The 25,636-nt window shown below is 38.6% G+C and overlaps 1 protein-coding gene across 2 annotated transcripts in view; it reads left to right on the top strand.

The window, feature by feature from the left end:
• Positions 1 to 25,636, top strand: part of CCDC141 (coiled-coil domain containing 141) — a 231,792-nt gene that overhangs the window by 100,717 nt on the left and 105,439 nt on the right. For both annotated transcript variants that reach the window (XM_010859751.1, XM_010859753.1), the window contains exon 7: positions 5,601 to 5,717. In XM_010859751.1, the coding sequence (XP_010858053.1) occupies positions 5,601 to 5,717 (117 nt within the window). The remainder of the gene's footprint in view (positions 1 to 5,600; positions 5,718 to 25,636) is intronic.

Below are 25,636 nucleotides of genomic sequence, written 5' to 3' on the forward strand. Positions count from 1 at the left end.
GATATTTTACATGTTTCATTGCCATTCTCCCAAATCTTCCCACCCTCTCCCTCTCCCACAGAGTCCATAAGACTGTTCTATACATCAGTGTCTCTTTTGCTGTCTCGTACACCGGGTTATTGTTACCATCTTTCTAAATTCCATATATATGCGTTAGTATACTATATTTATGTTTTTCCTTCTGGCTTACTTCACTCTGTATAATAGCGCACATGGAACCTCCTCCAGCATAGTTTTAAACAGAGATCAAAAAAATAAGATCTGACTTTGGATTGTAGAACCAAGTGCAGAAAAAGAGACCAGGAAAGTTTATGGTCATGTGATGCCTAGCTTTGAGTGTAGCAAAAGTTCACCTTCTTGCCACCTGAGTCGTTTGTCCTTGACAGAGCATTTTTCTATTGCTTTTGTTCCCATTGTTTCAGTCCTGACTTTGGGGTGTGCTGTTGGGAATGGGGATTCTCAGTTTATCCTCATCGGGCTCTTCCTCTGAGGCAGTGCTTCTGGCAGGCCTGGCCCACATGTCCGTTCTCTCTAATGCGGCGTTTCCATTGAGGCCCCGTGATTATTCACAGGACTTACTTCCATATTAGAATTAAACTCTGTAACTATAGTGTTGCATTTTGGTTTTCTCTTAAGAACATTCATAAACATAGCCTAATAAGAACCATTCCCTCTTCTCTGGACTTCTTCGGTTCTCCAGACAGATGTGGTGAAGGGAGCTCTCTGACCACAGCCCTTCTGCCTCACGCTGTGGGACTCTCCTCTCGTTGCCTGTGTGACCTTGAATGACTTGCTTATCCTATTTATCTATTGAGAAAGCAACTGTCTCCTTTGTAAGAAGTGTAAAGATTGCTCGAGAAAATCTGAGACCTGCCTGGAGTAATACCTGACCCTGATCTAGGAAGGCCCTGTTCACTCTCTTTCCTCATTCTTATCTCCCAGCAGGGGTCAAGGTGAGACTGGGTTATTCAATATTGCAAAAACTAGCCTGTCCTTGCCCAAAGCTGATAAGTTCAGTAGTGTTCTCTTCTAAACTCCCCACTCTTTCTGGTATATCCCTGCCTCAGTTCTGCTTAACGCATCTTCAGTTCCCCAGACTGAAATGCTTACATCTCATCTAATCAAATAAAAAAAAATTGGGAAGAACCCATCTGTTATGTTACCTCTGCTTTCCTCAAAGCTGTTGTCTGAGCCCCCCTTTCCTTAGCCAATAAACTTCTTCAAAAGAGACATTAGTTTTACTGCCTCACCCCTACTCGGTGACCCATTCATGTTTACCAACCAGTATCTCATCCCACTGTTCTCTTGATTCTGCTATTTTAAATTGTCTGTAATACTTAGTCCTTAGATCTACATTTAACAGATTAAGGATATTCTGAATATCCTTAAATTATAGAACCATCCAATAAGAAATACAATATAAGCCATAAATGTGATTTTTTAATTCTCTTAGCTACATTGAAAAGTGAAAAAAGGTAAAAAGCCATGTAAAAATGGGCTTCTCAGGTGGCACAATGATAAAGCATACACCTGCGATGCAGGAGACACAGGAGACATAGATTCGATCCCTGGGTCAGGAAGATCCCCTGGAGGAGGGCATGGCACCTCACACCAGTATTCTTGCCTGGAGAATCCCACGGACAGAGGAGCCTGGCAGGCTACAGTTGATAGGGTCACCAAGAGTTGGACACAACTGAAGTGACTGAGCATGCACACACACACACACACATAAAAAAGTGAAAAGCAAGAACACATTTTGTTTAATCCAACATATCTAAAATAGTAGTTCAGCACTGAATCAATATTAACATTCTTAACAATATATTTTCATTATTTTTTATACTAACTATATGAAATCATTTGTGCATTTTATACTTAGAGCATATCCCAATTTGAGTTTGTCACATTCCAAGTACTCAATAGCCATGTGTGGTTAGTAGCTACTTGTTTAGGACAATGCAGGTCTGTACCATTTGACTGAGGTTGCCTGGTATCTCTATTTAACTTCCAAGGCACCCCTTGGTTTTTACTGAACATCTCTGATTACTCTTTCTGTGCATCTTTGTTGATGTCCCTTCCTCTTCACTCTGTCTTCCTTCACCCTCTGGTAGGTGTTTCTTTCCAATCCCCACCTCCCCTCTGCAAAAAAATCTACCCCACTCCTTCTCCACCTTAGTTCTACATCCTCTGAGCACTGAGTACTTAGAATCTCATGTCAGACAGGTGAGATGACCACAAACACATCACTTAGATCAATCCAAAAGGTAAGAACCGGGAAGAGAAAGGAATGATATTCTCATTTTCCCCCTTAGTCCATCATCACCCAGAACCAATGCCCAGTGCACACTCTGAATTTTTGTTCTTTCTTTCTTTCCACATGTTTCCAGCTCTCAACTCCTGTTTTTTATCCTTTTGCGGGGCCCATGTTCAAAGAATGTCCTGATGCATCATTTAGTGTCCTTATCACTCAGGCTTTGGGATAACTGCTGATATAATCTAATGCTTATAGAAAGTGTTCTTGGAGTATCTATGCAGCTGTCTGCAGTCGCTACACACAGGATACAGTGACTGATTTACATTATGGTTGATATGCTGTTGGTTATTTGGGGTGTCTTGCTTTTACATCAGAAAGACTCAGTCTATTCTGTGTGCATCTCACAGCACATAAAGTAAATCTGGTCTAAGATGCTGCTCATGTGTTTGACTGCCTCATGATGAGATTTAACACCCCCATGATGAACCATTTTCTTCTGAGTGTTATGCCACTTCGTTTTCAAGTTTCTTCCCAGGGTGCATTTGGGTAGTAAAAATGTATAGCCCTAGAGACTTGGTATGCTTTGTTAGGCAGGTGTATGACCAGGATATATGGAATACCACTGTAGGTCTTGAACTACATTCTCTTATAGGAAATATGTATGGGCATGCCCAAAGGAGTAGTATCCTTTGGACATTAAAATAGTATTTGCCAAATCTAGGGGATGATGTCAGAAGATACCTTAAAAAATCAAAATAACTGACTCCTTCCTGGCATTCATCACTGTTGACATGTGTTAGATGACAAATCTTTGACTCACAAAATCGAACAGGATTATCTGAGGGATCAGACTTCTCACCTGTTTTTAGAGATTAGTGAGCACCTGTTTGTCCCCATGTTTTCTTCACTCAGATTCTGTATTAACTTTCCCTATTAAAGCATTCTTGAGATTTCTGAGTTCCTACTACTTTAGATAAAAATAGATGAAGCTCACTCCTGGCACTTAATAAAATAAAGGATTTCTGAAAGTTAGTTATATTCATGAGCCATTTTTCTTTGATAAAACCCTTAAATCATCCCTTTTTTTGTTTTTATGCAGGCCTATAGCATCTTTTGTGAGATTTTTAATGCAATTTAATAAATTAATGTACAAATTTGGTAGCTCTTGATAAAATACTCTCCAAGGGTTCTAATATGCATGCAATACATATCATTTAGGTCTAATTTCTGGGCTGCCAGAAAGACAAACCACCTTCAGAGAGTTATAAACACATAAACACAGTACTTTAGATGTGGGCACTGGCTAATGGCTGTATTATGCACAGAGTACCAAATATTCTGAAGAGAATGAGGCCGACTTCACATGGAAACTGCTTCAGGGTCACTATCAGTCTTTTCTTTGCACTGACACTAGCCTAAAATGCTGGTTAACAAAGGTTTCCAATTAGCAGAAAGCTGGAGAAACCTTCTTGCTGCCCACTTGACTGCTTATTCCATGCTGGAAAATGCTAAGTCTTGGTCTATATACTTGGTCTAGATCTATACCAAGTATAGATCTAGCTGTGTGATGTTATCAGCCCTGTAACAGTAATGGAGGGTATTATCCTATGTAATCCCTAACTTGACTTCTCTGTAGTGTGTATGTATGTATGTGTGTTGGGGGGGTATATGTTTATTGTGTGGACCTTCAGGACTTCAGGACTAACCTAGCTTTCTCCCTGGCCACATTCCTCCATGTTATAAAAATACAGAGAAATCCTGAGGCTGCTGCAGCCAAGATAAAGTAGGCTGGAGAAAGACACAGAGTATATTCTGGACAATGCCCACCACTTTGAGTGGGCTGCTGGGATTCATTTCGCAAATGTGAAGTAATTTCCCTTGATGACCAAAGACTTTCTGTTACCTGAAGATAACAACAGGGCACAGTGGAAAGAGCATGGACTTTGGAATAATATAGGTTTGGGGACAAATCCTAGCTCTGCCATTTAGTATTGGCCCTGGATAAGTTGCTTAACCTCTGTTTATGTCGGCAAGGTCAATATAGTATCATACTTGTTATAGAGCTGTTGAGAGAAAGAGATGATGCCCAGAAAACAACTAGCAAACTGTCTAGCACGTTGTGGGTTCTTAGGAATCAGTAGCTATGATGGGATCATAAGAATAATGCTGTATAAGATTTGAGAGTAAAAATCCAACTCTCCTTTAATTGGGACAAGGAATCTGTATCCTGGGGCCACATGTTATTGGTCTCAGTTCAGTTCAGTCGCTCAGTCGTGTCCAACTCTTTGCGACTGAGCACGCCAGGCTTCCCTGTACTTCACCAACTCCCAGAGCTTGCTCAAACTCATGTCTATATAGTCAGTGATGCCATCCAACCATCTCATCCTGTGTTGTCCCCTTCTCCTCTTGCCTTCAGTCTTTCCCATCATTAGAGTCTTTTACAGTGAATCAGTTCTTCACACCAGGTGGCCAAAGTATTGAAGCTTCAGCCTCAGCATCAGTCCTTCCAATGAATATTCAGGACTGATTTCCTTTAGGATTGACTGGTTTATATTGCCTATCCCTTGTCCAGCACATCTTCCCAACCCAGGAATCGAACTGGGGTCTCCTGCATTGCAGGTGGATTCTTTACCAACTGAGCTATCAGGGAATTTTTTTTTAATCAGTCTCATGTCAACTTATATGATCATTCTTAAAAAAATGCAGCTTGTTTTATGTCTTTTATTATTTGTTGTTTTAATGCTGTGTAAGGTGCGTATTGTAAATCTAGTCTAAATGATTGTAAGTTATGTCCTTAGCTATTTATAAGGTCTATGGAATTTTAGTAGCTTCTCCATTCATTTTTTTGGATATAGATATTCAGGAGTTGTAGCAAACTAAGTATTTGTACATTGTCTTCTAATAGTAGAAATATAATTCTACAAATGCTATTTCATATCTTCACTTAACAATGTGACTATACTCAGATTGATCATCTTATACAGAAAAGAAGATTTATATTCTAAAAGAATGCATGGTTTATAGACTGTGTGGGATCTATTTTGGTTCTTGTTTGTTAGGAGATTTTGAATTTGAATTATTTTCTTCAAGCTATGTGATCCAGTGAAATATGTTGTTTTTATAATTTAGGGGTATTATTTTGTTTTTTCTCTTAAGCATGTAGAGACTGAAATGAAGAAAAATGAAATGAAAAGATTGAAATGAAGAAAAAACCTGATCATATTAATGAAACACATGAGTTTATATAAAAAAAATGGAAGTAGTTTAAGTTTTAAAAACATGGAGAATTTTGATTCATTTATTCTAATATCTGAAATTTGACCTCTCTTTGTTGCTTCTTACCCAGGTCACATGTTGGTTTCAGAAAACTATAAGAGATTTAGAGGAACAAGGTCTAGGTACATCTCTTTCAGACAATGAGGAGCTTATTCGTAAGCACGAGGAACTGATAATAAAAGCAAAGGTAAGAGACTCATTAAAAAAAAATAACTGAAAACTGCATGGACTTCTCTTGAATACACTTCTATAGGTAATATAGTGGAGTAGTAAAAACTGGTTTTGTATAGTTTGCTTGCTGTTTGCATTTGTTTTTTCCTTAACTTGTTTCATGTTCTTAGTTTTGCAAAAAGTAATTGCTAACAGTCAGGCAACCACTTGGAGGTGCTTAGATGTGTGAAATGGAACCATCAAGTGTTGAGAGCAGGAGGAGCAGAACAACCTCTATCAGTGTTCCTCTCGCCATTGAGTCTTGTTGTTTGGAAATTGACTTATTTGTACATGTGAGAGTCTGTAAAGATTTTCTAAGTTTTCTGGTGCTCCATTTTGATTTTTAAAAAAAACCTGTTCTAGGTAAACACAATCTGCTGCTTCCTCTCCCACCACCCTTCCAAACCCATCCTCCCAAACATGTAAAAATGTATTGCTTTGACATTGTTATGTTCAACCATTGCCTAGTAGGGTTGGCCCATTGTATTCCAGAGCTTCATGACTTAGCTGTACCTACAACTATCAACTACCCAAGATATTAATAACAGAAAGTTCTCTAAATCTCGATTCTGATTAAAGTATTCATTGTTTTCACTCTACTACAAATGGACTTTCAGAATATAAGCTCCTTGTTTCAGACAAGTTGACTACTTCTTTTCAGGGTCCTGAGCCACTCAGGAGCCAGTTATAGATCTCATACAGAAGCTGAGTATTACTCCATATACTCAGTAAGTAGTTTTGGGGCCAAACTGGTTTTGAACTGAGACAGAGAAACCTCTTTTTCTAAAAGCATCCTTGCAAATAAAGTTATTTTCTAAAAAAAAAAAAAAATGTTTTCTGAGAATTGCTGTTTTATTACTTCCTACAAAGTATTCCATATGTAAGATTTTCCTTCAACTATGGGCTGGCCTTTGGAACCCCTGATCTCAATGGCATCTTTAAAGACTTTTAAACATTGAATATCTATTTAGAGATGAAAGCTCACACATAACTTGTTGATAAAAATTGATGACAGTGGTCATCAGTTTGTGACACTAGATAATCCAATGGCAAGATAACTGGTTATTCAAGACAGCAGAGGTCCCTGTGTCACGTGGGTTGAAAAAGACCCCGTCAATGTAGATGCAGAGGAGGGAGTGACACTGTCCCAGGGTGACCCAGGATGGCCTTTCAAAGGAAGGGATTTGAGCAGATGAATGGAGTAACGATGGTTGGTTAGGCGAGCGTGATCATTCCTCAATTAGGTAGAATAAGGGAAAACAATGATAGACCAATTTATCTGTGATGAGAGTTAAAGGTCTGGGCAATGTTCAGTCCAGAGACGGTAGACCCAGGGCAACTGTTTCAGAGGCCATCCTTACCCACGGCCATTCCCTAGAGAAGACATGCTAACAGGGCATGGTCTTTACAGAGAAGTAAACTTTGCTGGATGAAAAATAGAAGAGTATTCTGAGGCCACAGAAGGTGGTCCTAGATAACCTTAAAACCCCTTTTAAGTTTTAGTTTTATAAAAGAGACAGGATTTAAATTACAGTAACTATTATGCTTATTAAATTTAAAGTAACATGAAAAACACGTTTTCAGAGATGGTTGAAATGATGGCCTAGACTGGAAAAACGGCCACATTTCTTAAACGTGGAGATAGCATCTTCGTCATCTTGGTATTCCCAGCACCTAGGATAGTGTCTGGCATTTAAAAAGGGTGTCTGATTCATGTCTGCTTTTTAAACCCTCTTTCCAGAAGAAAGAAACATCCTTTTAGTGCATTTCTGTGATTTGCTAGTGACTTTAAGTAGTGGCTTAGCCTCCTTTTACCTACCTAGCCATCCTTATCTTTATGTATTTATTTTTAAGTGTTTGGTCCTCAGCATAGAGTTACACAAACTCTAATTCATCCTAGATCTCAGGGTTGGCTTCTTGGTTTATTTTATTATTTTCCCTTAATCTTTATCTTCCTCACATCCCCATTCTCATAGGCATCTACTCTAACAGTCTATGTCTTTAGACATATTCCCATTCTTAAAATATATACAGAGTTACATGTTTTCAATCTCCATGAATTGTATTAAGGCATAGATTTCTTGTGTTTCTTTCCACAACACTGGTTGCGTCTCACTTACATAATTCTTTGTGATCTTCACTAGGGTGATTGCTAGATGCAGCGTAACTTTCGAAAGTCCTGGAACATAGATACTGGTGTCTTAATTCTACCCTTCATGATGTTGGTTGCCTTCCATTTCTTTATTCCTTACAATGCTTGACCTTCTAGTCCACTGACTCTTCTACTGAACTCCTCGCTGGTCAGCTCTTCTGCTGACTTCTTCACTTCAGCTGTTAGGTTTTTCATGACCAATCCCTCACACAGATTCTGTGTCATAATTTTTCTTTTTCCTGCTTCATCTATCTAATATCCTTCTTTATATCCTAACATGTGCTTTGTTCATATATTAAATTTTTGGTCTGTCTGGTGCATTACTTCTTGGTTCTCATACGTAGGTATTTCCGTGTGTAGTTTGTACATCAGGTGTTATTTTCTCCTGTGGGTTAATATTCCCTTGGGATATCAGCAGCTTCACCTAGTAAGGCGTGGGAGGTGTGAAGGCCAGTGCTCCAGCTTGTCCTTTTCTGGGTGAATTGGCTTCAGGGTACAAGGAGATGCCTCTGAGAGCTTGTTGTTAGTGTTAGGGCTCTACCGTTTCTGGTTTGCTCCTTTACCCCAGACACACACAAAGGAGGGGACGCCTAGGAGGACCTCCCACTGATTGGACGCTGAACCCTGCTTTGTTCCAAAGACCCATTTCCCATATTCTTCCCAGCTTACCTGATGGAGAGTTGAAGAGGGCACACCAAGAAAGAGTCAGGTTGCTTCTCTTTTATATATTAGCTGTCCACCTGTCAGAGTCCAGTCCTTTCCTGTTGATCTTCTCTGGTTGGTACTGGGTTGGGGCTCTGATTTTCTTTCCTGAAAAGGTACCTTGACAAACAATGACCAGGCAGGTGGGGAGAGAAAGCATCACACCGAGAAAGTTGTCCCCTAGCATATCTCCTGGCTAAGGCATCTGACCTTACTCTACTCCAGAAAGCCATGTGGCCCTGACACTGAGAACTAACCCCTCAAGGAAGGTTCTTCTCTATAAACTTTACCTCTGCTTTGTCAGCCTTTGCAGGAAGGAAAAGCTACATAATTTGTAGGGTCCAGTTTAAAATGGAAATATGGAAGCTTTTCTCAAAAAGTTACTGAGATTTCAATACAGTAGCAGCAGAGTATTAAACCAAGCATGGGGCCTTATAAACAAATGTTGCTGTGTGGCACAGGACACTTACCCATGATGCTGGTCCTGTTTACAACGTTCAGATTTTTGAAAGGACCTAGAGACCTTTGCTTGGAGAAGGCAATGGCACCCCACTCCAGTACTCTTGCCTGGAGAATCCCAGGGATGGGGGAGCCTGGTGGGCTGCCGTCTCTGGGGTCGCACAGAGTCGGACACGACTGAAGCGACTTAGCAGCAGCAGCAGCAGAGACCTTTGCTGGTCAAACATTTTCATTAGCCATCTTTACTAACTCTTCCTACCTGTGCTAGCGTGTTTTCTAAAAATAAAGATTAGTTTACTATATCGGGTTGCATTTACATAGGAAAAAACAAGTCTGAATTCCTGCTGTCACTCACTATGCTGTCTTGGGTATACTTGACCTCTCTCAGCCTCACCTTCCCCACCTGAAAGGAAGAGCCATGAATAATTCAATTAGAAGATATTTGTGAAGGTGCCCCCATTTTAGCTGTGCTTCCAAAAATGTTTCCTCTCCCATCCATGGTGTAAACATCCAAAAAATTTATATCTGTGGTTTTTAACAATGACATTCCTCATTGTTGGAGGAAGAATCCAATTTTTTATGTCCTTACACAGTTAAGTGGAATATTACACTTGGATTTTCTTTTTTCTTTTTTTTTTTTTTTGAGTGGGGGTATAAGGATAAGAAGGGGGAGTGTTTCTTTCAAAGGAGATTTAACATAGACATAAGGCCTCAAGCTGTGGATTCATTAATGAACCACATATAGATAATCTGGTAACACAGAGGAAGGTAGGTTTTTCTGTTCTGACAGCTAAGTCGGACAGCAGTGAGTTGTTCTGTATTGCTTGTTAGTCTACTCAGTATTTTCCTTTTAAATAAACATTCAAAATCCCTCTCTCATTGCTTACTGGAATGCATTCAAATACAAAATATAACAACTTCAAATCTTTTAATAAACTTTATTTATACTGTACTGAAAGAAATGAACTAAAAAAATTTTAATACAACTTTTAACTGTGAGTAATTTTAACTATGAGTATTAAATTATACTTTCTTTAAACATGAAAAATATTTTCCTTTTATGTATGGAACAGGTTAAGAAATAGCAGGTATGGATGATTATAAACCACCCTTTGGTTAAGCACCTTAAATACGCTTAGATTTTATCCTGTATCAGTTTGGTGCCTCAAGGCTTGAATTCAAAGTCTGGAGGTCAGAGTTGTTTTTAGGGGGTATTAAAATAATATATTAAGAAACACTTCGTTATTGTCTCCTTTGAGAAGATATAAACATTCCTTCTTCTGTACATCAGAAATAATGTTTATCCAAGAACTGCCTTCAGCAACCAACATTTGCTTCTGTTTGGAGGAAACCTTTTCCAGTTTGGGTCCAGTGTTTAGGGCCCTGCAAATTAGCTGAAAATAGACAGTTTAACAGGAGTAAAGACAAGATTTATTTTCACATAGTGTACATGGGAGGTTCCAGTAATGGAAAACTCATGAAATAGCCCAAAGTAAAGTTTTACAAAGATCAATTTTTCAAAAGAAAAGTTTTTAGGGCTTCAGTGGGAGAATATGGAAGATTTTATTTGGCTTCTTGATGGTAGATGAGCAGTCTGTCTTCTTCCTGGCTAGGGGTATCCCGAGGGAGGGTTTGTGGCAGCTGAACTCATACTTCCTGAGCACAGTGTCAGTCTTCTTTTAATCAGAAAACTGCCTGGGAAGGGGTCATTGGAAGCTGTATAGGAGGTTTCACTTAAGTTTAGGTGATACTTATTTCTGCGGCTGCTAAGTGTTTAGCTATCTTCAATTTAAAGTCATTTTCATACCACCATGGTGGACTATAAATCCCCAAATTTTATAGTGTCCACTCTTACTTCAGTTCAGGCCCTTTGCAGTTGGTACACATTAGAATTACTTTACACAAGGGCTTTGAAAAAATACTGGCATCTGGATCTCATGCCTGGAGATTTTATGTAGTTTGTTTGGGGGATCAGGATTTTTAAAAATTCACTACCAATCTTAAGATAATGACGTTTTTATCAAAAATGAAATCCAGATTTCCTGCTTCTTCTAAAAAATGGAAGACCTGGTAATGTCCAGTTCATCTTTTCACATAGACATAGCAACTCTTGGCTGGAGCCCGGCAATAGCTATTTCCTTTAGAAAGGAATGTGTGCTTCAGTTTGCCGTAGTCCCCACCATTCCTCATTGCCCTCCTCTCCTGCCTTTGCTTCAGTTGTTTACATTATATACCTTTCCCTTGTAAGCATTTGTGTTGGAGACCAGATGAGCAATGAGATACAATGTAAGTGGAGTAGTAGCTTAAACCAATTTGCATTTTAGATTACCTTGGAAAAAATCTGAATGATAAGAATGGAAGGAAGTGATGCTGAAGGCAAAAATGTCTCAGGAAACAATTGAAGTTTGAATGAGAGTAACTGTAGGTGGGATATAATGTCTTTTGAGAGAAGTTATGAATGACAATTTTAAAGGCTTAAAGGAGACCACGTAAAGCCTTATTTAGGGTGTGGTTACTAGGCAGCAGCATCTGGAAATCATTAGATGTGCAAAGTCTCAAGTTTGAGACACTGACAGAGAATTTTTCCATATATTTCATGTATGTTCATATTCTCATTAATTTTCATGTATGCATACTCAGTTGCTAAGTCATGTCTGTCTGTGACCTCATGGATGGTAGCCCACCAGATTCCTCTGTACATGGGATTATCCTAGCAAGAATACTGGAGCAGGTTGATATTTCCTTCCCCAGAGAACCTTCCTGACCCAGGGACCAAACCTGAATCTCCTTCATTGGCAGTCAGTTTCTTTACCACTGAGCCACCAGGAAACCCTTAATTTTCATAGGTGAGTATATATTATTGATAAAGTCCTTGATTACCAAATAGTCTTTGAAGTTTATAAGGGAAACAAACTGAAAATGGTATAAAGAAACATCATCTTCAATGTTTTAATATAGTAGAATTCACATTTCTCAACTTCAAGATTAAAACTGTCTTCCATGATTCATCTAATCCGATTTTCCAAGTCATTGAAAATATTTTCCAGCTGTTGCTGAGTGATTTCATAAATTGGATTTGTGATCTCGGCCTCAATCAAGTTCCTTCAAATATTATTATTCGGAGATTTAAAAAAAATATCAGTGCTTAGGTCCCACAGAAAGTTTATTAAGAGGAAAAAGTCAAGCTTAAAGCTACAAAATACTTATAACTATGAGATAAGGAAATAAAGCAGAGTCTCTTGCAAACTTATTTGAATAATTTAAACACATAATTGTCATCAATAGAACCACCTCAAGAATGTGGCTCCTTAAAACTATGTTTACTGTTTTATTTTTCTGACTACATAATACACTCTTATTTTGGAAAAATTAGAAATACCTAAAACCAGTCCATCCTAAAGGAGATCAGTCCTGGGTGTTCATTGGAAGGACTGAGGTTGAAACTGAAATTCCAATACTTTGGCCACCTGATGCAAAGTGCTGACTCATTGGAATAGACCCTGATGCTGGGAAAGATTGAGGGCAGGAGGAGAAGGGGATGACAGAGGATGAGATGGTTGGATGGCATCACTGACTCAAAGGACATGGGTTTGGGTGGACTCTGGGAGTTGGTGATGGACAGGGAGGCCTGGCGTGCTGCAGTTCATGGGGTAGCAAAGAGTCGGACACGACTGAGTGACTGAACTGAACTGAAAACTAGAGAAAATTAAAATCACTCATAGTGTGTGTATGTAAATATAAATGAGAGGGCGATATAAAACATATTAAAAAACTGAGTATTCCAAACTTGTATATGATTCTGTGTGTGTATACACTGTATGTGTGTCTATATGCAAAATTGTGTATCTGTTGTTCTGCAGTGTGGTTTTTTCAATTAACATTATCTCATAAGCATTTCTCTATTCAAATGCATATTTCAAGTATGCTTCTTAATGATTGCTTATTACTAAACTGTGTAGATACAGCATATATTATTGAGGCAGCAATGCATAGTATCTCAAAATATGGCCCTGGAGTGAATGGTACACTCGCAGGGCCTAGAGTTAAATCCTAGCATTTCTGCTTACTTCTGATATACTCTGGGGCAAATTTCTAATATATGTGAACCTAAGTTCCCCTTTTTGTGAAAGAGGGTAATAACTGTACCTAATTCATGCAGGTGTTGTATATTGAGTATTAGTTGTATTCTCATACACTAGTACTTAGCATGATGCCTCACACAAGCACAACATAATAGAGGCTTAATAAAAAAAGATGATAAAATAAATATAACAAAATCTTACCTTTAGTGACATTTAGTAAATTCACAGTGTTGTGTAACTGTCCCATTATCTAGCTACAGAATATTTCTATGGCCCTAAAGAGGAATACCATACCCATTAAACAATTTATTCCTCTCTCTGCCTGCCCCTGATGATCATTAATCAACTTTCCATGGACTTACTTATTCTGGATATGTCATAAATGGAATCATACAAATGGCCTTTTGTGTCTGATTTCTTTGGTAGTATGTTTTCAAGGTCCATCCATATTGTAGCCTGTATTGATGCATTATTACTTTTTATGATAGAATAATCTACTGTATAAATATACTACATTTAATTTGTTGAGGAATCACTATACTATTTTGCATAGCAGCTGCACCATTTTGTGTTCCCACCATCATGGGAACACATGTATAGTCCCCACCATGTACAGTGCTTTAAACTTCGCATCCTTGCCAAAACTTACTTTATGATCTTATTCTTATGTTAAAAAATTTTTTTGCCTGGACATCCTAGTGTGTGTATGTGAAGTACTATCCAATTGCAGTATTTTTATTTGTATTTCCCTAATAGCTAATATGTGGTTCAGCGGTAAAAAATTGCCTGATAATGCAGGAGACATGGGTTTGATCCCTGGACTGGGAAGATCCCCTGGAGAAGGGACTGGCAACCCACTCCAGTATTCTTACCTGGGAAATCCCATGGACAGAGGAGCTGGGCAGGCTACAGTCCATGGGGTCGCAAAAGAGTTGGATATGGCTTAGTGACTATAAAAACGCATGATGTTGAAGATCTTTTCATGACCATTTGAATATCTTCTTTGAAGAAATGTTTATTCATCCCCTTTGCCTGTAGCATGCTTTGATGAACAAAAGGTTTTAATTTTGAGAAAGTCCAGGTTATCTATTTTTAATTTTCTTGCTTTTGCTTTTGATGTCAAAGCTATGAAACTGTTGACAGATCCAAGGTCATGAAGATTTATTCCTGTGTTTTTTTCTAATAATTTTGTGGCTTTAGCACTTACGTTTAGGTTTTGCTCCATTTTGAGCTAATTTATATACATGATGTAAAGAAATGGCCATTCTTTACATGCAGATATTGTTATTCCAGCACAATTTGTTGAAGAGACTGTTCTTTCTCCATTGAATAGTCTTGGCACCCTTATTGAGACTGGCCACAAATGCATAGGTTTATTTCTGAACTCTCACTTCTATTTCATTGACCTATATGTCTGCCCTTATGCCAGTGCCACACTGTTTTATTACTGTAGTTTTTGTAGTAAGATTTGAAACTGAGTTCTCTAACTTTGTTCTTTTCAAAGATTGTTATGGTTATTCAGGGGTCTCTTGCTGTTCTACATGTTAGAATCTGCTTTGCCATTCTTAAAAAAGAGGCCATTGCAATTCTAATAGGAATTTGTAGATAACTTTGAGAGTATTGTCTTTTTAACATTAGGTTTCCTAATCTATGACCACAGGATACCTTTCCACTTATTTAGGTCTGCTTCACTTTTTCAGTAGTTGTTTTTTTTGTTTGTTTGTTTTTTTCTAATCATTTTCAGCATATGGATCTTGCATCCCCTTAAATTTATTCTTAAGTGTTTTATTTTTTTGACCCTATTGTAAATGAAAGTTTTTCTTCCTTTCCTTTTCAAATTATTCATTTATAGTCTATAGAGGGACAGTGATTTTTGAGTGTGAATATCGTACCCTGAAACTCTGCTGAATTAATTTAATAGCTCTAAAAGTTTTTCATAGAACACCTTAAAATTTTCTATATATAAGGTCATATAATCTGTTAATTTCCCCTTCCATAATAATTTGTCTCTTGTCCATCTATCTAATGGTAAAAAGACTTTCTTTCACTGTATTTTAGACCACAGCTAAAACTAAAACTTAAATATATTCATGAATTACCCAGGGATGTTAAAATGCATATTGTCACTAGTGAGATCTGGGCTGAGACTTGAGTATCTGCATTTCTAACAAATTTCAATGTAATATTGATGCTATCGGTCTCTGGACTACCCTTTGGGTGACACACGTTATGAAGGAGAGAACTGCAGTAGAATGAAAGGGAGTTTAAGTGATGGAGTTGAAGTATTGGGACATTGTAAGAACTTGAAAGATGTAAGTCTAAATAAACCTTTGTGTTTCTTTAGGTGTGGACTTGATTTCTGAGCTTAAAAGTTGGTTTATTTTTGTTGCTTGCATTTATTACTCAGGTAATTGAAGATCAAAAGAGAAGCATTTAAAATTTGATTGTTCCTTTTTAAAAATAGAAATCTTTCCACAGAAATAGCACTTTCCTGAACTATTTTGTACAAAAGGAGCTGCTTGTAGGTCTCTTAGGTGGTTCAGGAAGTATGTAGAAATATCTAGAGTTCATATATTTATAGTTCCCAGCTGGTCCAAATTGTTTCAAAGCATTTCACAATCATTGTTAGCTGTTTTCTTCTCACTGTGGTATTTATTAACCTCAATAAAGAAGCTGACTATTCTTCTATTTGAACTTCAATTACATCCCCAAATTCTTTTACTGAAGGCATGCAAAAGAAATGGTATAACCACCTAAAAATATATTGCTTCAGTTAATCAGCTGACATCATCTCTGATGATTATAAGGAAAGTCTACAAAATGAAGAAGTGTTTGTTACTTTTATAATGTTTCATCTAATTTAAAAAATAAAATGGAGTCTGAATCTGAAAGGTCTCAAGGCAGAAATTAACTGAATCTTCAAACAGTAGAGACACCTGCATTAGTGCATTTCAATTCCTCTGTCTTCATTTTAGTGAATAATTTGTTTTACTTGTCTGATTTTTTAATGAACTTCCCAATTAAAAGCAGATGTCATTTTTCACAGAACATAAATTAGAAACAATTTAATTACTAGCAGGCAAAATATGTATAAATAGTATTGAATTTGCCTGCAAGGATGGGGAAAATCTATAAAATGATGGGATTTTTCACTTTGTAACCATACGTGAGCCTTAACTTCTGGGTTAATTTAAAGCTCAGTGAACTGTGTACTTTCATTTCCAAGGGAAATTTAACTGAGAAACTTTCTCAGAAATGTTTATGCCCATCTAAGGGGATGAATTAAGAAAGCAAATAAAGAATATTGTACTCTATGATCACTAGGTTCAAACCTACCGGCTGTCACCTTCTTATGAAACCTTTATCAGCTCATTAAGTTCAAATGCTTAGAATTTTTTTCTGTTTTTTTTTTTTTTTATGACTTTTATAAACATTCTTCCTATATTTTCTTTTTCTTCTCCTCCTTCTCCTTGTCCTCCTCCTTCTTGTCTTCTTTTAGCCGTTAAATAAAAATTTCCACAGAGCATGGCTTCGTAAAGTTACTATTCTAACTCAAGGTAATATTACTATCATGGTAATAATAGTGAAGTTGAATCTATTTGAGGTGGACACCTGAGGAGCCATGTTATTATGTCTGAATATGTTGTTGTTTAGTTGCTCAGACGTGTCTGACTCTTTTGCAACCACATGGACTATAAGCCCACCGAGCTCCTCTGTCCATGGGATTTCCCAGCCAAGAATGCTGGATTGGGTTACCATTTCCTTCTCCAGGGGATCTTCTTACCCAGGGATTGAACCTGCACCTCCAGCATTGGCAGGCAGATTCTTTACTACTGGAGCTATCAGGGAAGCATGTCTTAATACAGTCATACCTTAAATCGTTATAATCTTTCTGTGCTAACTTAGCATCCATTTGGTGATATTCAGTTCAGTGACCTTAGATTTCTGTGACATTCTTTACTCCAAAGCCCTTCACTTCACCTTTCCACTCCTGTGGCCACACTTGTTTTTATGGCATTACCCAAAGTGCTCTCATCCTACTCTGCTTTCCTTTCACCATTTTTTGGTCTTCCCTCTTTATACCATTCAGCATGGAAAAAGGCTATTTGTAAGTAAATTCAGTCACCCATTTTCTCTTCTTCTCAAAGAAGAATCACCCATCTTCCTGCTTCTCAAAGAAGATGAAACAGTTAGTACACTTTTTCTGGGTTACATCTATTTAAAAAGTAAATGATCTATTATCATTCATCCTTATAAAGTCTCTTCTTTGAAAGTGGGGAAGTGAAAGTTAGTCACTTAGTTGTGTTTGACTCTTTGATACCTGCTGGACTGTAATCTTCCAGGCTCCTCTGTCCATGGAATTTTTTGTGGCAAGAATACTGGAGTGGGTAGCCATTCCCTTCTCCAGGGGATCTTCCTGACCCAGGGATCAAACCCAGGTCTCCCGCATTACAGGCAGTTTCTTTACCATCTGAGCCACCAGGGAAGCACTTTATTAGCTGTTAATTCCCTGCTTTGTCCCCGTAACAACCAGTTTGAATCTTTCAGTCTCTTAAAATTCTCATCCAGCTTTTACCTAACTTCACAGTCACTGAGTCATACAAAGTGAAACCTCTTGATTCTTTTCTTCCCTGTTCTTTTTGTCTCTTATTCTACTTCTCTTCTCCAAATGTATTTCTCATTCCTCACTTTTCCAAATTTAAGCCTTTATCCATTCTTCTAAATCCCACCTTTCCAACCTCTTCATTTTGTATCTCTCTTCATTCTTAATACCTCATATTCAGTCACTCCTTCTCTTCTTTCTATTACATTTTAGTCTCTCACAAAATACAAAACAAGCATTGCTGCTCAACCTTTATGACATTATTCCACCTTTTTGTGACTATTCTGATAGGTTGCATCAGATCCACCAACATTTACACAGTGAAGTCCTAACCCCTGGTCTCTCAGAATGTGATTTTTTTTGGAAATAGAGTTATTGCCTATGTAATTGGTTAAGATGAGGTTATTAGAGTGGACCCTAATTCAATATGACTTATCAAAAGGGGCAATTTGAACACAGAGGCAGACATGCATAGAGAGAAGGTGATATGAAGGAACAAAAGGAGAAGATGGCCATCTACGTGGCCAAGAGAGCTGCCTGAAACAGATTATATCCTCACAGCCCTGAGAAGGAACCAATACTGTTGACACCTTGATTTCAGACTCCTAACAAAGGTCCGTCTAGTCAAGGCTATGGTTTTTCCAGTGGTCATGTATAGATGTGAGAGTTGCACTGTAAAGAAAGCTGAGCGCCAAATATTTGATGGTTTTGAACTGTGGTATTGGAGAAGACTCTTGAGAGTCCTGGACTGCAAGGAGATCCAACCAGTCTATCCTAAAGGAGATCAGTCCTGGGTGTTCATTGGAAGGACTGAGGTTGAAGCTGAAACTCCAATACTTGGCCACCTGATGTGAAGAGCTGACTCATTTGAAAAGACTCTGATGCTGGGAAAGATTGAGGGCAGGAGGATAAGGGAACGACAGAGGATGAGATGGCTGCATGGTATCACCAACTCAATGGACATGGGTTTGGGTAAACTCCAGGAGTTGGTGATAGAGAGGCCTGGCATGCTGCGGTTCATGGGGTTGCAAAGAGTTGGACACAACTGAGCAACTGAACTGAATTGAACTGAACCTCCAGGACTGTGACAGGATAAGTTTCTATTGTTCAATTCACGGAGTTTTTTGTATACATGTCCTTCAGTATCCATGGAGGACTGGTTCTTCCAAGATACCCCTACAGATACCAAAATCTATGGATGCTCAAGTCTCTCAATCAGCCCTCCATATCCATGGATACCACATCCACAGAGTCAACCAACCACAGATCATAAAGATATTAGTATGTGTACTGAAAAAAAAATCTGTATATAAGCAGATCCTTGTAGTTCAAACCCATCCTACTCAAAGGTCAACTGTACTGTTACATGAACCCTAGAAAATGAATACAACTGCTTCATCTGCTTCCCTTGACCTCCCCGCCCACTAATCCTTTACACGTATTGGGAAAAGCTGTTCTTTCTCAAGTAACAGATGGCTTGAAGCACTCTGTGCCCTTGGTGCCTGAGACACCACCTTCTCTGGTTCTCCCATCTGTCTGTTGGCTCCTTCTAAACCTTTTCCAATGCCATCTCTTCTTCCATTCTCCCTTTACATATAATGCTTAAAATTCGGCTCCTTTTATATTTCATATTTTGCTTGTATGAAGTTATCCAATCCCACAATGATAATATAGGGTTTATCTTAATGATTTCTGGACCTTTTAAAAGATCTCCAATTCTTATGTCTTTTCTCAACTCCAGTCTTCTTGTTAGAAGTTCCTGTGGAACTCAGTTTTATTGAGATATAACTGACACAAAATGGTAAGATACTTACAATGTTTGTCATACTGATTTCTTACACGTACGTAACATTGTGAAAGGATTCCCCCATCTAGTTAATTTACACATCCATCACCATATTTATCGTTGTTTTAATTATATAGTTTAATGTACTCTTAGCAAATTTCAGTTGTATAGTACAGTGTTAACTGTAGTCACCATGTTTTACATTAGATTCTCAGAACTTACTCATCTTATAGATGGAAGTTTGTTTTCTCTTACCATTGTCTCCTTATTTCCTCCTCCCCAGCCCCTGGCGATCACTTTTCTACTCTATTTCTATGAGTTTGATGTTTTTAGACTCTGTATCTAAGTGATAAAGAGACTTATTTTTATTCTTATATGAATAATATGAGAACATATGTCTAATAACTAAATAATCCTTTTAGATTTGAGTTTTTCTCAGAACCTGTTTGTAATTCCATAAAATATTCACAGTTTACATCTAATACCTCTGAGGGGTAAACAAAGTTCTGGGAAAAGAAAGTTATATTTGTTCCAAAACTACATTGCTTTCATTCATTAATTCATTCACTCATTCATCCATGTGTTCATTTATCCATTCGTTCAGAACCTATCATGACATTTGGGCTTTCCTCATAGCTCAGTTGGTGAAGAGTCTGTCTGTAATGCAGGAGACCAGGGTTCGATTCCTGGATCGGGAGGATTCCTCTGGAGAGGGAAATGGCAATCCACTCCAGTATTCTTGCTGGAGAATCCCACGCTCAGAGGAGCCTGGCGGGCCACAGTCCATGGGGTCACAAGAGTTGGACACGACTTAGCGACTAAACCACCACGTTCAGTAAGTAACTGGGAACCCAGACTGAGAAAGACTTGGAGGAAAAACTCACAAGGGGACTTTTAGGGAATAATCAGAAAGGGTTAGGCACCTCTCACCCTGAATGAATTATCTGCAAAGTAAAGGGAAACAGTAAAGGGAAATTATACTGGTATGAACTTTGTTTGATCGCAAAACGTCCTGTGGCTTGTTACCTGGCACTATGCAGTACTCTTGAAAACCAAATGGGTATATCCGTCAAGGGTTTTGCTCCTTCTTTGTGCCATTCCTGCTGTCTGGGATTGAGGCGTGGCATCACTTAACCTTTATGGTAGCTGATGTTTGCACGCATTTTGCTTCTGCATTCCGAGAACAAGAAGAACCACTGGTTGTGTATGTTACCCACACATCTGCACATTTAAAAATGTATTTGAAGCTTCTGAGTATTTAGCTTCTTGTTGCTTTTTTAGGTTTGGGATCTTATTTTGCTTCTAGGCAACTTGATATCTCTGTTTTTTCACAGTCCTTTTGGATAGACTGTTCTGGTCTAAAAGGCTTAGGGTATATTCGGGAGAAATCTGTGAGAGTATTTGCTAATGGAATGTGAGTTTGTGTGAGTGTATATCCATGCACACGTGTGTACATGTGTGTCTAAAGGTCAGTGGTGAGTACTGACTTCAGGAGCTTAAGCACATTATTTCCAGAGAGGATCCAGAGGATGTCATAGACCGAATTTTTCTTCTTCACACTCAAAAATGTCTTCTGTCTAGCTTTGTACATTGCAGTCAAGGGCAATTCAGTCCTTTCAGTCACTCAGGTCAAAGAGTCTTGTTCTTCCTCTCACTCACAGGAAATCACCTGGGTCATGTCGTCCAAGCAGATCTAGAATAGCATGTCATTTCTCATGACCTCCACTGTGGTCCTGGGGAATGACCCACCTCCATCTTTGCCTGGCTAATTGTAGTAGTTTCCTCAGGAATCACTGTGCATGCCTCCTTGCACCCCTCCACCCCCAAAGTATTCTCAAATGACAGCCCTGTGCTTATTTTATTTTTTAATTAAATCAGATCCTAAGCACCAAGCCTTCCAACAGCTTCAACTTTTCTCAGAATAAAAGATTTCAGTGTTTACAAGCCCCTGCCTGTGGATCCCCCCACTCAGCACCCACTGTGCTTCTCTTCCTGCTTCCTCCGTGGGGTGCTCAGCTCTATCACCCTGCCTTCTTGCTGTTTCTCCAGCCCAGCAGGAAGACTCACACCTGAAAGCCTCCAGCTGTGCCCTCCACCTGGAAAATTGTTTCTCCAGAGGCTCCCTTGGCTCATCCCCTCACTTCCTGCCTGCCTTTGCTCAGTCTCACTACTTGAAAAGGCCTGCCCTGACCACCGTACTTAACACTGCACACAGCTCCTGCTCTTCATAGCACCTGTCAGTGCCCTAACCTGCTCTGTGTGTCTTTATTCCACAGTGTGATCGTCTTCAGACTGACTAGACAAGGCACTGATTTATCAAGGTTTTGGGTCATAAACAAAATAAAACACGTTACACCGCCACCGTCACAAACATTGGCGCTCCCCTCTTACCCCACCACTTAATTCACTGGCCTGGATGGAGTATTTAGAAGAATTCTTGGCAGAGAATAGGCCTGCCAAATACATATCTGAACAAATGACTGCCTCGTAATTTTTATTGCTTTTATAAATGGGATCTCTATTAGAAAAGATAATTGTCTATTATTGCTATATAGGAATGTAATTGGTTTTCTTATATTGATCTTGTTCATAGCAACTAAGAGCCATTGTTCTTTCTAGTCTAAATGTGATGTTCCTTGTGGGTAAAATGTATGGATTCCCCCTTCCCAATGTAATCTATCCGATTTAGGAATATCTTCATAAGAAGCGAACATCAAAATAATTTGATGTTCACCAATAATGCTCCCCATAGTTGAATTGTGTGTTGAGATCCTGAAGATATCTCCAACAGATTCCCTAGAAAATTAAAAAGTAAGTCTTTTGAAGACATTAATATAAACTGAGATCACCTCGTCAGCCAGTGGCACACTCTGATTGTAGGCAAATTGTGTTAGATGAAAACAATTTGGCCAGCTAGACTTTATTAATTTTGATTTTAAAAATGGAAATATCAATACCCCCCAATCTAGCTCTGCTCCTTACTTAATCAACTTGAAGAAAATGTGATTAAGAGGAACAAAAATCTAAGAAAAACAAGGACAAGACACTAAAGAAAAAATAATGATTCTCAGACAACACAAATCTTGGGACAGTTTCTTCCTGACTTCCCGTGTAATTAAATTTTTATCTAAAAACTGTGTTGAACCAAGGAAGAAGAAATAAATGTCTTTCTGCTCCAAATGTTATTTTGAAGATTTTGCTTATGAGTGTAATTTGTTTTGATTTTATTTGATTTAGAAAATTTATTCTGCCACACGTCCTTTTGCTTCAGTCTTAGCAACAAGCACCCTTATCTGTGTAGCTGAACCACAGGCTCCACTTGGTGGCCAAGCACTGAACAGAGTAAAGGCGACAGGAAACTTCCAAGCAATGTTTTTGGGTTTTTCTTCCTTGCATCTTTTGAAATATTTGAATGGACTGAGAAAAAAGAAAGCAGGAACTATTATTCAAAGATGACTTTGATGACATCTGTCATTTCTGCTGTAGACTGTCAGTCCTAATCCTGGTAAGGTAATTATGGAAAATATAGCTAAAAACTCAAAATTTAATAAGACCTGAAATCCAGGAATTTGAAGCACAGCCAATTCACCATTGAATTCATTGAATTTATAGATGATTCACTAGAGAAGCAGAAACATGTATGAAATGGTGGCGGCTGTTTTTGCACAGCAGGGAAGTAAGGCTCAGGAAAGCAAAATGCTCTGCTGGAGACCACTTACAAAGTTTGGAATAAAAAGTGTATTTTCATTTCTCCTCTCTTACCTGCAGTCTCTCCTTGAATCAATAGCTATGATTTCTGCCTTACAGCTGGGAGGTGAAACACCGTACTTCTTTTTATCTCTAGGTGATACACAAAAACGCAGCTTTCCCCTGTTTGCAGTCTGTCTGTGTCTTTGCTGAAATGTACCACAGTGAGGTCAGAGTTCAGATGGTCTGTGACACTGAACTCGGTACTCATCCAAGAGCAAGATGACTCTTGCTTTTGTATAGGCCAGCTACAGATGCCCAGGAAGGGGGCATGAGAAGAAACTGTCACCCTGTTTGCAATCCAGCTCAGCACAATCAGAGACTTTCAGCTTTTCAAGGGCTCACTGCCGCTCTCCAAAAACATAAACATTTCTTCCGAAAAAATTTCCTGCTCAAAACAGACTTTCAAATATTCTCTGATTAAAATTGCCAGGTTTATTTTGTTTGTACCATCTGTTAATGCAATCATGTAAAATTCTGTGATTTGATGTCAGTCGATGCTGAACCAAATGGGACTGCAGACTTAGAGACTGAATGAGAAATGAGCTGTATCTAATGAGATGTCCTCCGAGGTGGCCCTGCTGCGGGAGCCACTTATGAGCTGGACACATGCTTCTGCCAGACGTGTGTGATGTGGGCCAGTCGTCTCCACAACTGATAGTTTCTTAGTCGTTTACAGATATGCTCCCTGTTGTTTCTTGTTCCTCTTCTCCCACTTAAAAGTTACATTCTGAAGCCAAATTTATGAAAATATTTTACCACATGGTGTTGGGTCATTTACACTCACCCCATCCACTTCATCAGGAAAGCTTTCATGTGAATAATAGTTTACTAAACATATTGTGAGTATATTGTTTCTGTTCCATTGGAGTGGCTAATGTTTTACTTTTAAAATTGGCTGGATAGTTTTTATACAAATCCATAATTTTATTTGGAAAGCTAACCTGGGACTGTTAAAAGAGGGGGGGAGAAGAAATCATTTTTCCTTTCTTATCTATCAGCACTAATCCTCTTAAAAGTACCCTTTCAATCAAGAGATCCAGGAGAAGCTCAATTTCCTCAGCAAATGGAATACTGAAAGGCACAGTTTAAAAGGGTTACTACTGTGAGTGAAAAAGGAAAATAATGGAATGACCTGTGGAGACACCCTGAACCCAGGAACTCAGAGTGCCACACAGATATGCACGTCCATCTGTCAAACTGAAAAGCCAAGGAAATGGCAGGCTTTGACTTTCTGCTGGTGGGGACAAGTACTGGAAATATTTTATTGCAAAGTGACTGAAACCCAGTCAGAAGTTTAACACTTATCAGGCAGGCAGCACTGGCTTAGAGAAAACGGACAACGGTATTCTCCCCTGGGCTCCTCCAGCCTAAACAAACAGGGATAACTAAGTTTTAAAATAGTGTGATGGATTTGGATGACTCAGGAAAGTTTTGTCTTAAAAAAAAAAAAAAATAAGAAGAAAAATGGCTGGGGAAATACATTACCAGAATGGTATGGAAGCACATAAGAAACTGCTTATAGATTGCCCAAAGAAAACAGAACCAATTTTCTGAGAAGATTGAATAGAAATATTGAGTGAACCTGGCTTCATTTACTGCTATAGAGTTCATGTGAAAATGTAATTAAGAAGACTTGGGATAGAGAATAAGAAAAGATAGAAGGCACAAAATGGTCCTTTACAGTTTCCTTGGAAGGTCAGAGCCGCACATTATGAAGCACAAAGTTAAAGTGGGTTTGCAAAGACTTGGCTGTGCTCCAGAAGTCTCTCTTTAATGTTGTTTGCAAAATTTATACTAAAGGCAGATTTATGAACTCTGTTAGAGAACAGGTATTTCTCTTCTTATTCATAGAGAAGAGCTTTATTATTTTGGTTCAGTTGCTAAGCAAAATATAGCTTGAGTTTGACTGTAAATTTTCAGTTATATATTTATTTATTTAGAAATAATAAGCCTTCTGATTGCAAATCAGAAGATCCCAGGGTCATATAAGGACTGTTATCAGTTTCAAGGCCTTATCCAGACCTTATGGTTTCACCTCTGAAATTCTACGTTAATGTATTTCATCTTTTTGTGGTGTCTAAAGAACTGTTTGTCACCTTTCTGCAGAGCTGAAGCCTGGATACTGGTTGAGAAAGCAGGTTCTAGAGTCAAGCTAGCTGAATTTAAGTCCTGGCTCTTTCACTTACTGGGCTTCCCTTGTGGCTCAGCTGGTAAACAATCTGCCTGCAATGCAGGAGACCTGGGTTCAATCCCTGGGTTGGGAAGATGCCCTGGAGAAGGGAAAGCCTACCCACTCCACTATTCTGGCCTGGAGAATTCCAAGCACTGTATAGTCCATGGAGTCACAAAAAGTCAGACATGA

Source organism: Bison bison, unplaced genomic scaffold, assembly GCF_000754665.1.
Source record: "Bison bison bison isolate TAMUID 2011002044 unplaced genomic scaffold, Bison_UMD1.0 scf7180017864460, whole genome shotgun sequence".
NCBI classification, from domain to species: Eukaryota; Metazoa; Chordata; class Mammalia; order Artiodactyla; family Bovidae; genus Bison; species Bison bison.